Consider the following 15,151-nt stretch of genomic DNA (forward strand, 5'->3'; position numbering starts at 1 on the left):
AACATGACATAATCACATTATGGAATTCAACAGCAAGGTGACAAGAGCATTAAAAGATTTTTAAAGCACACTGTTGATTTTTCTTAAAATGAGAATTCAAGGAAAAAGGTTACAAGCTGTATTAGCCATATGCCCAAAGTGGATGGAAGTGAGAAATTGAGTAAGATCCGTAAAACAAGTCAAGCAATATACTGTTAAAGACCTTAATGTGAGAGCAATACTCTCTTGCAACAAAGTAATAGTGACTACATTGTGTGGTTGGGTGACGGAGGAAAAGGGAAGGGAGAATAAGAAGTCACTCATGTATAAGCTTGCCTGGAAAATCCCATGAACGGAGGAGCCTGGTAGGCTACAGTCCATGGGATCGCTAAGAGTCAGACACGACTGAGTGACTTCACTTTCACTTTTACCTTTCATGCACTGGAGAAGGAAATGGCAACCCACTCCAGTATTCTTGCCTGGAGAATCCCAGGGACAGCGGAGCCTGGTGGGCTGCCGTCTGTGGGGTCGCACAGAGTCGGACACGACTGAAGTGACTTAGCAGCAGCATGTATAAGCACCTCTAACTTCATAAAGTGGTTCTGAAAATTAGTCCAGAATACTACCTTTTAAGTTTAATAGTGTGGCTAGTTCCTGAATATTTAGAATGACTCCAAAAACATTCCAATGTCAAGTTCTTGACAGATCATTTTTCAATGTTTATACAAAGAACCAATTCTGTTCCTTCTCACCTGCCGGACTTTGTGGATTCTGGTAACAAGTTCATCTGCAGAAATACTTCCTGCTATTACTTCCAAGGGAATTCCACTGTCTCCAATAAAAAAACTGGATGGAACACACACAACAGGATCTGCACAGTGTTATCAAGTCCAACAACTCATGAGAAACAAGGGAATAATTTTATTAAACACTACTGATAAAAAAAAGCACAATAAATTCTTTGTGAATTTCACAATACGCTAACCTGTTTACAAAATAATTTCAACTACTTTATCACTATTTCTGTAGTACATGTGATACATGAGTTATGATTTCTATCACATATATATAAGTGGAAAACACTCATTACATTCTCCTCTATCATGACTTTTATATCTATCTTATCACTTGGCAGCTACTTCTATTAAATAACATTCCAACTGCATCATATTGCTTTCCAGCTATAGTAATCACAATTTTAAAAAGCTCCCCAAGGGGATTTCCCTGGCAATCCAGTGGTTAAGACTCTGTATTCCCACTCCAGAGAGCATGGATTCCATCCCTAGGATCCCTGGTTGCAGGATCCCACATGCTGCATCTCACAGTCAAAAAAAAAAACAAAAAACAAAACACACAACAAACACCCCATGACCCCATTTGATACAGTGCACTGTCTTAAAGGACACTTAGTAATATAAAGTTTCCATAAACAAGAATGCATCAGTTCCTAAATAAAAACTAATAATTTCTAATAGTCATGCATCAACCAAAAGAAAGGTAAATCCTCAAGCAATATTCATATATATACAACTGATTCTTCATGGAAAGGATACAGATCTGTGAAAATTGTAGGCAGGCTTCACTGTAAAACAAAATCAAACAAAAAATCACTAGATGAATGTAAGTATTTCCCATATACTGAGTTGTTTTTATAAAAATGTACTGTATCAATTACAAGTATTTTTCTGAAACTACAAGTTCCTTTCTAGCTATCAACTAAAAGGGGAAAAATGTATTCCTTATCTCACAGACCATTTTGGGTTTGATTTATAATTTTCAAATTAGAGAGACACTTGCTCTTGCAAACCACAAACTAGTGGTCAGATGTGGTACCTAAAAATCACCTTAGTATCTGCCATGTTGCTTCCTCAGCAGCATGTGTTTCTGAATACAATATTGTAGCTTATAATAAGAAGATATTAATACCTATGAATTACTTGTGCAAGTGATAATGCAATACTTTGTAATACGAAAGGACTCAAAACAACTTAAATATCCACTGGTTAAAAACTGATGAATCATGCAATTATAAAGAGAAAAAAAAAAAAAAGTATGTCAAACTACTATCATTTTTTTAAAAGAAAGGGAGAGGAAAACAATGGTATTCTCTTGATTTGGTTTCCTCCAGAGAAGAGAACTGAGTGGTTAGGGACAGGGATGGGAGAGAGAGCCTGTATAACATGAATAAAAGACATTAATAAATGTAGATGAGTAATTCCAAGAACCAAATTAATGCTTCAAAGAACCAGATATTTGCTTCGTCTTTTTCTGAATCTGAGACATGATTATAATGAAAACATCTGAAAATGAAAAACTATAAAGAAAAATAGTACCAAGAATCCTACTTTCTCAGCTATAACCACTGTAAACTTTTGATACACTTTCTAAAAACCTATTTTCAATGCAAGATACCTCAAATAAATAAAAATAAACTAACATGTTCCTAGAACGTTAGCTTTATTATTATATAATAAATTTACTTTTTGTAATTTAAAAGACATACTAGATTCCATCCGGCTGCCCATAATGAAACCACCATCAACCAACACTATACACAAGTACTCCTGCATCTGCTAATAGAAATTTGTTTTTAAAAATGCTAAATATATCAGTCTGTATATAAATCACAAAATTCTGAAGTTCTCATTCCTTCCACATTCCCAACAAACCCCTACATTCTTCCTGCCATTACTGACTCTAAAAGGTGCTTCTGGAAGAGAATGGACAATATCAATGATATGATAGACTCTTTAAAAGAAAAAGATTATAGCTCAATAAATTATAGCTCAGTAACTACTGTGAAGCAGACTGTACTATGATTTGCTTCATGTTTTGTTAATGAAGAAAACATTTTTAATAAAAAGTTTACAAACTTACAGGTAAATTTCTATTTTAATGTTGACAGTAATTTTCATTTTGATATTATCAATACCAATAGAACAGAAATACCACTTTAAAACTGCTAGTGTTTCCAGGCATTCATCATTGATGGCTGTGGCTAACATCATAAAAACAAACAACACAGCATTATGTACCCTGCCATAGAAGAATGGAAGACATACCACCATCTAAGCAGTAGTCTTAAGTGGGGGAAAAAAAAACACCTGAATCCAACTGTCAATTTACAGAAAATGGAGGACAGAGTAATAAACTAAATGACACTGACAGGACTATAATGAACAAAACCTATACTGTAGGAAACTATGTAACAAATCACCTGGATTCTCAAAAAAAAAAATAGACTGCAAAGAAAAAGACAAAGAGGGAGATGCAGAGGAGAAACCTCCAGAGTAAAAGAGACCTGACAGAGATCAACGCATCACAATGTGTAGATCTTTATGGATCCTGAACCAAACAAATTGTAATAAATTAAATTAATAATAAAACCTGACTGATCAAACAACTGAAAATGTAAACACTTGGTAGATATTTGATATTAAGAAATTAGATTAATTTTTGAAGTATTATGTTAAAAACTTAAGAATTCTTATCTTTCAGAGACATACCAAAATATTGATAGATGAAATGATACGATGACTGAGATTTACTTCAAAATTATATGGGATGAGTTGAAATGGAAAGGGTTGAAATGGGTGGGGGAAAAGATGAAACAAGACTAACCAAGAGGTGACAGCTGTCAAAGTAGTTGACATGGGGGGGCAGGGTTCATTACACTACTCAAACACCTTTGTGTATGTTTGAAATTTTCCATCACACACACACAAATCTTAATGGGGGAAGAGGGATATATTCACAAATGAAATAGACTTGTGGTTATCAGGTACTATGATGTGCTTATAAATGCTCTTATTTTTATTGAATTAAATAACTCCATTTTCAAAAACAGGATCCAAAAGAGTGATTGTAACCTTTCAGAGATATTTAAATATTGTTTACAATTACTTCCAAGTTTTTGGAATCTAAGGATCACAGTTCCTTTGCATTACTGGTATATGTTACATAGCTGCTTGGTAGACCAAGAATTTATCAGTTTTTCAATAAGATATAAGGAGAAATTTGAAAAAGGGCAACCAGAATATAAGCCCTCAACATGCCTTAGACAAAAATCAACATTCTTATAGTCCAAGAGTATCACCATAAATCACAACCAGAGACAATGGTTAAATTTTTTTTTAAATTGCAAGAGTAAAACATAAGCAAACCTTTTGGTATCGATTTTAATAGCAACAAAACTGTTTGAAGATGCTTCTGTCACTTTCTCATCTTCCCAACTTGCAGCCATTTGTGTAGACTGCTCATCTTCACCTGTAAAATATTTCAAGCATTCTTATAGCATAAGGCCAGTATCTGCTGATTCTTTTCCCTGTAAATCTGGAACTTCAAATAAAATGTAAACCCACAAATACTATTTTCTACCAAGTTTGAAAACTGAATTTTTCCATAAATGAAGTGACATATATGTACTGTTAACGTTAATAAAAACTAACAAAAAAGAAAATACTGGTATTTAGGTTATACAAAGTGTTTCTAAATGAAGACATCCAAATTATGATGCAAATATTACCACAATAATTAGAAGCCATGGGCAGAAATGTGTCTATTTTGGCTTTGTACATATGATTTTAGAAAACAAAGGTACAATACTTTTCCTTTATGTAAAATCTTTCTGTTGAGTTTGATGTCCTCCACACACACACCACTTATTCTCCAGAATCCCTCCAAGGTAGACAGAAGCCAGGTGTGATTCTGTTTGCAGTTTTGCACCTGCCTTTTGTTAGAGGTATGCCAGCTATAAAAGGTATGCTGATCCAAAACTAATCTATGGTGATAGAATTGAGCATGCATGCATGCTACCTTGGTGGAGGTACTACTGATTGGCAAAGGGGATGAAGGAGCCTCCAGGGTCTTGGAAATGTTTATATATCTATCCCTACCCACCCTTCCCCCCAGTTACCATAAATTCATTTTCTGTTTATTTCTATTTTGTAATTAAATTCATTTGTATCATTTTTTTTTAGATTCTGCATAAGCAATGTCATACGATAGGAAACATTTATCTCTTACACAAGTATATTCACTATAAAAAATTCATTTAGCTGTTCACTGAATATATTTTACTTAATATACTGTATGCAACACCTCAGTGACAAAATATTTAAAAATTACACCCATCAAGAGATTATTTCCATTTTAGACCTGTAATATCTAGATTTTGGCATAATCATTTATTGATGGGCAAAGGGAAACTTACCAGAGTTAAGTCACTGAAAAATTTCTAAGGTTAGCAGAGCTATGTTTTCAGATCACACTTTTTGCTTTACAAAAATGACATCTTTCTATACCTACTCTTTTGTAAGTTGTTTTCTTCCCATGTGTGTTCCCCTTCCTCAGTTTAATCTACCCTTAGTCTTCTCCATCTCAGTTATCTGATATTGATAACACCATCCTTTCAGTTCTCAGACCAAAAAGTTTAGTTATTTCTGCCTTCAGTTGACACTATCTTCAAAATATATCTGGAATATAACTGTGTCGTAACACTCTCACTGCTACCACCCTGACTTAAGCTATCATATTCCCACATCATGATTACAATAGCCTCCTAACTGGTCTCCCTGCTCAGTCTACTCTTAACTCAGCATCCTTCTTCTAAAAAGTCAGATCAGGGAATTTCCTGGCAGTCCAGTAGTTAGGACTCGGCACTTTCACTGCAGGGGCACAGGTGTGAGCCCCGGTTGGGAACTAAGATCCCACAAGCCACAAAGCACAGCAAAAATAAAATTACACATTTCAGATATCTCCAAAACTTCCTCATTTCCCACTTTCTTTTCTGTAATACTTATAACCTTCTAATAGAGTATTTGTTTTACTTATTATGCTTACTGTTTGCTGTCTGTCTCCTTCCACTAGAACTCATGCTCCATGAGGGCAAGAATTGTTTTCCTTATTTACTGATATAATTCAAACACCTACAACAGAATCTAGCATACAGTAAATACTTGGAGTACAGCAGGCTCTCAATAAGTATTTTGTAGAATGAATAACTAAATTTCTGGTATAGTATTTGGCATGCCTACAAAACTTGACTAATGCCACATAGTTGAATACATCTTTTGTGAAATGAGATTCAGGAATATTCAGTAAGAAGGGGCTTGAGAAATATGGCCATGGAAAACTAGACAGGGATAGAATGAATGCACAGACCAAGACCAAAAGAATGCCCATTAGTAGACACCTAGATGTTGAAGCAGCAGACAGGAAAACTATCATTTGCCATGAGATCATTCTGAGCATATCTTCAGACACTATGGGGTGATGAGAGATGCAAAATTCCAAGTAAATGACAAGATTATCAACCTGAAAAATAGCTAAAAAGGAACATCCTTAATACACTTAGAGAAGGCTGTGAGGTGTGAGGGATTGTTTTTATTCATTCTTTCTTTCATATAGTCACTATTTTACTTCGCATTTATACTGCGCTAGGCACCTGCTAACTAAATATAAAACAAATGAGATACTATATGCCCTCAGTGGAGCTTAAAATCTAAAAAAAGTATTTGTTTGGTAAACTATAATTATGGTAAGACACGCTCTGAAAAAACAGACCCCTTTAGATTGGTCAGGGAAGCCCTCTCTGAGGTGATAGGTAAGACCTAAAGGATGAAAGAGGTGAACCATGGCACAAGCCAGAAAAGTTCACTAAGCAGAAGGAATTTCCGTGGAGGGAAAGGGCTATATGGTTAGGAGTGTTGTGAACACTAGGGACAAGAGAACAAGATGAGACTGAAGAGTTGAGTCCAAAGATGACTCCCATGCTTGGGTTTATCCAACTGGATATAAGGTGGTGCCATTTACTTGGCAGCAGAACACCGGGGGGTGGAGGGGGGACAGATTCAAGCAGTAATACTTTCAGGCTTGAGAGTCCTGTGAGGTATCCAAATGGGGATGTCAAGTAGGCAGCTGGAAGGATGGACCTGTCACTCCTGAGGCTGATGTTTTTCACTCCCTCACCTAGGCTGTACAATGCAGATAGCTTCTCAAGGGCTCCATCTCCACTAGCAACGTCTGCTCATGATTCAGCGGAGGGCAGCAACAGCTGCCTGACCAACAGAGATGGAAGACTGAATGGAATTACATAACGAGAGTTGCCTTAGCTCTACTGGGTGAGATTTTTAATTGCCAACTTTGGTATCTTTAGTTTCTTATTTTTAATCCAACTATGAACTATGCTGTGGAGTTAGATGGGCCCAAGAATTTCAGGAGAAAACGTTACATTCTTGGTGGTATCAGCAGTATCCAAAAGTAAAGCCACTTAAAAAGAGCAGTACAAACTCAGAAGCAGTTGCAGGCCCTACAACCAGGAATTTCAACAGAGAAAAACTTCACTGGTTTAAACCCAAATGGCTTTTTAGTCTATTTTAACCAAAAAGGGGGGGGGCATTAAATAGTGTTGGTCAAGGAGATTTTAGCCAACTAGAAACATTAGTCGATGACCAGTGTTTAGTTGTCTAGTCAGTGACAAGACACCTCTGCTTCAGAATCCTTGTCAAATTATTGTACATTACCAAGAAAAGAATCAAAACCTGTTTCAGTTTTATTTCTTTCAATTTACACACCTACAATAGTTTGAAAATACTTGTTTGACTTAACTAGTAGTAACCTCTCCAGTCTCTTAACATTAATCCCACATATTCTTTAATTCATCCATGAAAATTTCACTAAAATATAAACAATCTGCCTAAAATGTTTCCCACTTTAGTGGCTATATGAACCAAAGTATACATTTATAACCACTCCAACTATAAAGCTATTCTTTTAATTTTCCAGTGAGTTGGCACATTACTGTTGAGGTCTCAGATCAAAGAAAATCATGAGTTCTGACTGTATTCTTCAAAGTCAAGAATAAAGGTCTAAGCAACCTCCAAGTGTTGCAATTTCGTGACTCCACTGTCTACACACTCTACCCAGTCTTGGAGACTAACTTCCTAAAACTCTAGAAAAACTAACAGTATTTGAATGGGTCAAGCGATGTGGAAGCGACTCCTTCCACAGATTGCTAATAGTCCGCCTGCAAACATTCAACAGTCACTGATATTCTAAAAACATGTTACATGATACATGCTCATCAGAAAAACTTAAATTGAAGGTGGTATATATTATATAAAGACACAAAGCCCCAAAGACCTATAACTCTATTTTTCTATTGTAATAATTAGCACTACTGTTTCCAAATGGGTTTCTAAATGTTTGTTAATTAAACCTAGAATTTCTTTCAGATTAACAGGTTAGTCCAAGAGTGCCTTCAAGGAACCTTAGGATACTGATCAAGTGTGCTTTCTGTTTAAAAATATGACTACTGGGGACTTCCCTGGCCAGTAGTAAAAAGTTCCTCCTGTCTTCTTCCAATGCAGGAGGTGAGGGCTCCACACCAGTCACAAAACAGAAAGGTTGTAACAAACTCTATAAAGACTTCATCGATAAAATGGGCATGATTAAACCCTGTTCCACCAACATCCAGGATCAACTAAGAGTATATGTGAAAAACACAACTTAAAATGGTGTTAAAACTATTACTGCACTCTTAATGAGCATATTCAGTATCATTAGTTTTCCTTTCCCTTTTCTTATGATTTTATTTATCTACGGCAGTGCTGAGTTTTCCTTGCTGCTCCGGGCGTAGGCTTCGTTTCTTTTCGTGTAGAACGGAGGCTGCTCTCTAGTTGCAACGCATAGGCTTCTCATTGCGGTGACTTCTCTTATTGCCCAGCACCGGCTCTAGGCCTGGGGGCTTCAGTAGCTGCGGGCAGTGTGCTCAGCAGTTGTGGCCCATGGGCTTAATTGCTCCGTGGCATGTGGGATCGTCCACTATCAAGGACTGAACCTGTGTCTCCCGCATTGGCAGGCAGATTCTCTACCACTGAGCCACCTGGGAAGCCCTTCCGTTCCTTTTTAATCCACTTATTTTCTTACAGGTTTACAGCAGTTACTTATTATGTGAAATGTAACTCTAAATAAAACAGCATAAAAGAATCTGAACTACTCCAGCTCTTCTAGTTAACACCAATGAGTCAAAATTTTACCATAATTTAAAACAATTCAAAATTTCAAATTTAATGTTACGTGAAACTCATATTTCAGCAACTTGCTCTTCACTACAGTGCATAAAGCTATACAGTTATTACTGAGCCTTCCAAGCCATAAGTTAATAATGAGCAAACCGTTATTAAACACAAATAGTTGAAATAATGCACCTCAAATTAACGGTAACCGCAAATACTAATTCGGTTCATGTAATGAGGACCAGCAAAACTTCATAGAGACACAAGCTTACTGTAAATCTAGAAGACTGCAGTAATAAAATACGGAGCAAAATAGCCCAGAGCAACACAGAAGAGTTAGTACACATTCTGAAACTGTTATCTATACTAGGAAGACAATAAAAACAATCAATGCTTGTGTGTCTACTTCTAAACAAACGGTTAAAAAACAATCCACTTGCAACAAATTATTTCATATTAAATTCTCCACTCCTATGGCATTAAAAAAATCCAATTTATATAGATCTCAAAAGTTTACGTTTCAGGAACACACGAAAGCCAGTAACAGTGAACATCAGGTGGTTTCTCTTTGTTGATTACCGATGACACAGCTTTCTTCCTGAAAGTCCACAATTAATTACAAGCAAAACTGCCTGTCTTAGGGCCCGTCTCTCTCCTCACCTACACACTAACTATACGGGAGTTAAAGTCTCTCCAAGTGGAGCACTCCGTCGGGGGCGCGAGGAGGCGACGGTGGGGTCTGCGGGTGCCAACTCCGCAGGCGGCGCGGAGTCAGGCTCGACCGCGAGCAGGGCGGCTAGGGCCTGCTCGACTCGTCCCCTCGCCCGGCACAGGGGAGGCGGCGGCGCGTTTGGGGGGCGAGGCCGGGACCGTGCCTCCCGCAGAGGGGCCGGGAAAAGCGAGCGGTGGGAGTCAGGCCAGGTGTGCTCCAAACGGACGCGGCAGGCGCCAGGAACTGGCAGCCGGGCCTCTCGGCGCCCGGAGGAAAGGCTGGGGGCCCCTGGGGTTGGAGGTAGGCCGGAGGGGGTGTCCCTGCCACATATCGGGCCCTCGCCTCCTTCACCTGCCACGAATACCACGAAGACCGCACCGCTCCTCTTGGCCGACGCGATGGCGGCCGGAATGGCGCCCTGGAACCACAGCATCGCTGCCCTCGGACCGAGGCTCTCGCTCGGTGTGTTGTCGCTGCGGTCCCGGAGCTGGCCCCGCCCTCTCCGTCGCCTGGCTCCGCGGCCCCCGCAGCCCCAGCCGGTCCGCACCCCACCTCCGGCTCCGCACAGGCGCGCAAGCCCGTCAGCGGCCCACTGTCGGTCGCGCGCAAACGCGCAGGCGAGGCGCACCCCGCGACACGTGACGCCACACGTGGGCGTAAGCGCCGCGCCCCCGTGCCTTGTCTCGTTGGCAAGTCGGAGCGTGAGCGCGCCCGCGAGGCCGCAAGGCGCTGCAGTCCCGGAAATGGGAGGAGGCGTAGGGAAGAATGACTAATCGCTAAATCGCGTCGGTGGCGCCTTCCCGATGCATGACGGGAATTGTAGTCTTGGCTTGGTCCCTTTAATATTGTAGGTCCTGTTAATTGTGGTTTGCCAGGTACAGCTAAGGGGGCGACCGTGAGAGCCACTTCACAGTCTATAAAGAAAAGGAGAAATGGTGTTACTCATCGGAAGATGCCCTTCTTGGCATTTTCGAGACCTTAAATAAGGAGGAAATCATCCTCGCCCCGGATGGAACTCTGCCTAGTGCAACGATGTAATTCTCTATTATGATTAGTGGCTATTGTGTAACAGGATGGGTGTCTCTCGGTATGAAACTTAATGGGCTTTGTAGGGATTTACTACAAGGCTTTGATTTCTATTTAACTTAATTTATCAGCTCGACCTTGAAGAAAAGAAATACAACAGTCACCTTCTGTAATACCATACAGCCCGTGTACCTGAGGGGAGTTTTTGGTTGAACGCAGACCTTGAGTAAGGTCGTTGGTTAGAGATCACTACAAACCTCAAAACACTTAGCTATGCTGTTGCCACAGCTGCTTTCATAAGTTAAGTCAGGGCTTCCGGTGCAAGCATCTGAGGAAGCGGCGGCAGGTGCCATGTCGGGCCTCGAAGGTGGCAAGAAGCCCCTGAAGCAGCCCAAGAAGCAAGCCAAGGAGATGGGACGAGGAATATAAGGCATTCAAGCAGAAGCAGAAGGAGGAGCAGAAGCAACTCGAGGAGCTAAAAGCAAAGGCCATGGGGAAAGGCCCCCTGGCCACCGGTGGAATTAAGAAATCTGGCAAAAAGTAAGCTGTTCCTTGTGCCTGAGGCAATGATGACCCTTAGTTCCATTCCTGTTTAAACACCTGGATTCCCTGCCATAATATCTGTTGCCACCTATAGCTAGAATGAAGTGTTGTCTTGGAACCTATTGTACATTTAAGAATAAACTTTTGTAAAAAAAAAGTTAGAAGCAGAGAATCATGATTTCTTTTCCAGCTACTTTTCATGGTAATACAAATGTGACTAAATAGTTTTGTTTACCATGATATATGACAAAGTACTATTATCAGGATATAGCACTTTTTTGGTTGGTTGCCACTAAAATGAAAACTGACCCAAATTTAATACTGTCATGAAATTACACGGTCTCTAATAGCTATTGGCTAAAGGTTTCTGTGATTTATTTAAAGTTGCATAGGCTATTGTATTGTACACCCTACATCACTTAATTTCTCCTCCAGCAGCACAGCCATTTGACAATCTTTGCAAGATTAAGGAAGGGCTATATCTGAAAATACCCCTTTCCTAAAAGTATTTAACCTAAAAATAGCTAACAGATTGAATTCTGATTTTTGTTTGCTTTTTTCCTATCAGGCCTCTTATGTAGGGTTCTTATAAACTGAAACATAATGTGATTACAGACAGTTGCTATTTACAGAGGATATCATTCCTCAGGAAGAATTAGAGTTGATTTCAACATCAACTTTAAATAGTTTGCTTAAAATGTGATCAACATATATACCCTTTCAGTAGAATAATGTCTTTAATTATTTATGTTGTTAGAATTAAATATTAGAAGAATCATTCACAGCCTCTCACTCATTTATCAAATATTTATTGCACATCTGCTATGAACTAGGCATTATACCTGGCAGTGATAAGGAGGTGAGACAGTCAGACAAAGCCCCTGTGTTTGTGACTGCACAGCCTGAAAGGGAAGACAGGCATTGAGTAAGTGCCTGTGATGATGAATACCACAGAGGGAAATTCTGAATGCTTCAGAAATGTAACGATGTGACCAAACATGGATGTGAAAGTCGCTCCATTGTGTCCAACTCTTTGCGGCCCCATGGACCAATCTAACAGGAACTTTCTAGAATTCTTACATGTGTGAAAATTTGAACAATATTACTCAAAAATCAAATGGAAGGAGTGCATAAATGGTATTGCAAGACATCAAAAAATTTACACCGACATTAGTGAAAGTGAAAGATGCCTAGTCGTGTCCGACTCTTTGCGATCCCATGGACTATACAGTCTATGGAATTCCCCAGGCCAGAATACGGGAGTGGGTAGCCTTTCCCTTCTCCAGGGGATCTTCCCAACCGAGGAATTGAACCCAGGTTTACTCGCATTGCAGGCAGATTCTTTACCAGCTGAGCCACAAGGGAAGCCCAAACATGGATAGCAGGGTTAAAAAAGGCCTTCCTGAGGAGATGACATGTGAGGAGAAGTCTAACTCTGTGAAGGAGAAGACTATTCCAGAGAGAGGAAACAGCAGTGTGAAAGCTCTGAAGCAAATGAGAATAGTACCCTTGAAGCACTGAAAAATGTTCAGCGTGACTAGAACATACAAAGAGATGTATGGTGTGAATGAGGCTGACAGATAGAAAAGATAACTCATCCGGGGTCTTGGGCATCATGTTAAGGATTGCAGACATTTTCCTAAGAATTGTAGAAAACTGTTGAAGAATTTTAAACAGAATGAGTTAGATAAAAAATTTGTGTCTTCAATATGCAGGTATGCTGCAGTTCAAGTGGGTTGCAATGGAAGTGGAATGGGTAAATGTGAAGAAACTGGTTAAGAACCCACTGTCGATGTATAAGGGAGATGGAGAAGTGGACACCTTCGAGATTTTCGGAGGTAGACTCAATAGGTTTTAGCTATGGAATTTGAGGAAGGAGGAGTCAAGAAGAGATCTTGGGTTTCTGTCTTGAGAAATCATATAGAAGGTTGTGATTGATAGGGACCATTGAAGGAAGAGCAGGTAGGTGGGGAGGTGGGCATGAAGATGTGAGTTCAATATTAGACATGTGTTGGGAGTGCTGGAGAGATAGCAAGTCGCGATGTTAAGCAGGCACAGGGGATAATTGAGGCTCTGCAGGAGATTCTCACACAGTGCATGAAATGAGGTAAGACAAGAGTTATGACTGAGGTCTTGGGAATTCCCTGGCAGTCCAGTGGTTAGCACTCCACACACTCACTACCACAGGCCGGGGTTCAATCCCTGGTCAGGGAAGTAAAATCCCACAAGCCACTCAGTACAGCATGGAAAAAAAACCCAAACAAAAAACAGATTGAGGATTGTGTAGGAAAGTATAAACCAGTAACCAAGACTCAGGAGAGGCAGGGGTGTGTGTGGGGGTGGGGTGGGGGACTATGAGAGCTTGTGATACCAGAGAAGCCCAGGGTAGAGTGAGTTTTGAGAAGGGAGTGAGAAGCCATTGTATTAAAGGCTGCTGTTGGGTCAAGTTAAATAAGATTTTCAAATGTCCACTGCTTTTAGCAATGTGGAAGTGATTATCAGCTTAGCAAGAGGTGTTTCAATGGGTTCTTCTGTGTGGAAGCCAGATGGCAATGGGTTGTAGAGTGAAGGGAGATAGAGAAGGGGATGTCAGTAAATGTGAAGAGAAGGAAGAAGAAAGGACATCAGCTGGACAGAGATGTGGACTGAGAAAGACAGGGGTTTTTTTTGCTAAAGATTGGAGAGACGTGTACACAATTATTAATGGAAAGGAACTAGTCTTAGAAAGACTGAATACACAGTAAAGAGGGAGGACCCTAGGAAGATGGGAAAATGAAAGTGAAAGTGTTAGTCGCTTAGTCGTATCTGACTCTTTGTGACTCCACAGACTGTAGCCCTGCCAGGCTCCTCTGTCCTTGGAATTCTCCAGGCAAGAATACTGGAGTGGGTTGCCATTCCTTTCTCCAGGGGATCTTCCTGATCCAGGGAATGAAGCCAGGTCTCCTGCATTGCAGGCAGGCTCTTTATTATCTGAGCCACCAGGGAAGCCCAGAGAGATGGGAGGGAATATGAAATATATGGCAATTTCTACTGATAGCCCACCCAGCAATCATGCTTCTATCACGCTCCCCATTGTTCTCTGCTGGCAGAGTTTCCCCACTGAGAGGGGAACTGCTGCTGCTGCTGCTGCTGCTGCTGCTGCTAAGTCACTTCAGTCGTGCCCGACCCTGTGTGACCCCACAGACAGCAGCCCACCAGGCTCCCCTGTCCCTGGGATTCTCCAGGCAAGAACACCGCTGGAGTGGGTTGCCATTTCCTTCTCCAATGCATGAAAGTGAAAAGGGAAAGTGAAGTCGCTCAGTTGTGTCCGACTCTTAACGACCCCATGGACTGTAGCCTACCAGGCTCCTCCGTCCATGGGATTTTCCAGGCAAGAGTTCTGGAGTGGGTTGCCGTCAGGGGAACTGCTAGATACTTGTTTTTTCAGCCTCCCCTTGGAGCCAGTTAGGACCTCATGGGAAGGAGCAGGGGCGGGGGCGGGGGGGTAGTTCTAGGAGAAATTTTCCTTAAAAAAAGCAACACATGGAAGAAAGTACAACCGTTCTTTGCTAGATATGGTTGTGTGTGAACAATGCCCAGTCTGCTGTGGCCAGAGGAATGATGTTGCCAACACTCTGAGAGTGGTAGAGTGGAATATGGAAAGCACTTACATCTATGATGACTGAAGTCTTATCTTGTGAGAGAATAACTGTCCTCATAGATTAGGCTACTCTGTAAGTTGGATATTGTTGCTTGTAATATCCCCTGGGATCATCCTAAGCCTCAGTTACCTCTGCATTCTACCAACGTTGTTACAGATGTAAGTTACTCCCTAATAAACTTCCTGGAAGCAGATCTTCTCTCAATCTGTGAACCCCCACAAGACAGAACCCCA

At 40.5% G+C, this 15,151-nt stretch overlaps 1 protein-coding gene and 1 pseudogene across 3 annotated transcripts in view; one reads left to right on the forward strand and one right to left on the reverse strand.

Moving 5' to 3' along the window:
• Positions 1–10,299, reverse strand: part of UBXN4 (UBX domain protein 4) — a 29,920-nt gene extending 19,621 nt beyond the window's left edge. The window contains exons 1-4 of one of the 2 annotated variants that reach the window (XM_081579122.1): positions 10,060–10,299; positions 4,143–4,245; positions 1,533–1,561; positions 732–850 (exon numbers count right to left, since the gene is read on the reverse strand). In XM_081579122.1, coding sequence (XP_081435248.1) covers positions 732–850; positions 1,533–1,561; positions 4,143–4,245; positions 10,060–10,141 — 333 coding nt within the window. In that variant the 5' untranslated portion in view covers positions 10,142–10,299. Of the gene's footprint in view, positions 1–731; positions 851–1,532; positions 1,562–4,121; positions 4,246–10,059 lie in introns of both variants that reach the window. The other variant, XM_081579123.1, reaches the window with a different exon arrangement.
• Positions 10,300–10,393: 94 nt separating this feature from the next.
• LOC145541772 (translation machinery-associated protein 7 pseudogene) lies at positions 10,394–11,389 on the forward strand (annotated as a pseudogene). Its single transcript, XR_014079270.1, has one exon. The product of XR_014079270.1 is annotated as a translation machinery-associated protein 7 pseudogene (transcript).
• Positions 11,390–15,151: the final 3,762 nt, after the last annotated feature.

Source organism: Giraffa tippelskirchi, chromosome 3 (assembly GCF_054371585.1).
Source record: "Giraffa tippelskirchi isolate mGirTip1 chromosome 3, T2T-mGirTip1v1.2.pri, whole genome shotgun sequence".
In the NCBI taxonomy this organism is placed as follows: Eukaryota; Metazoa; Chordata; class Mammalia; order Artiodactyla; family Giraffidae; genus Giraffa; species Giraffa tippelskirchi.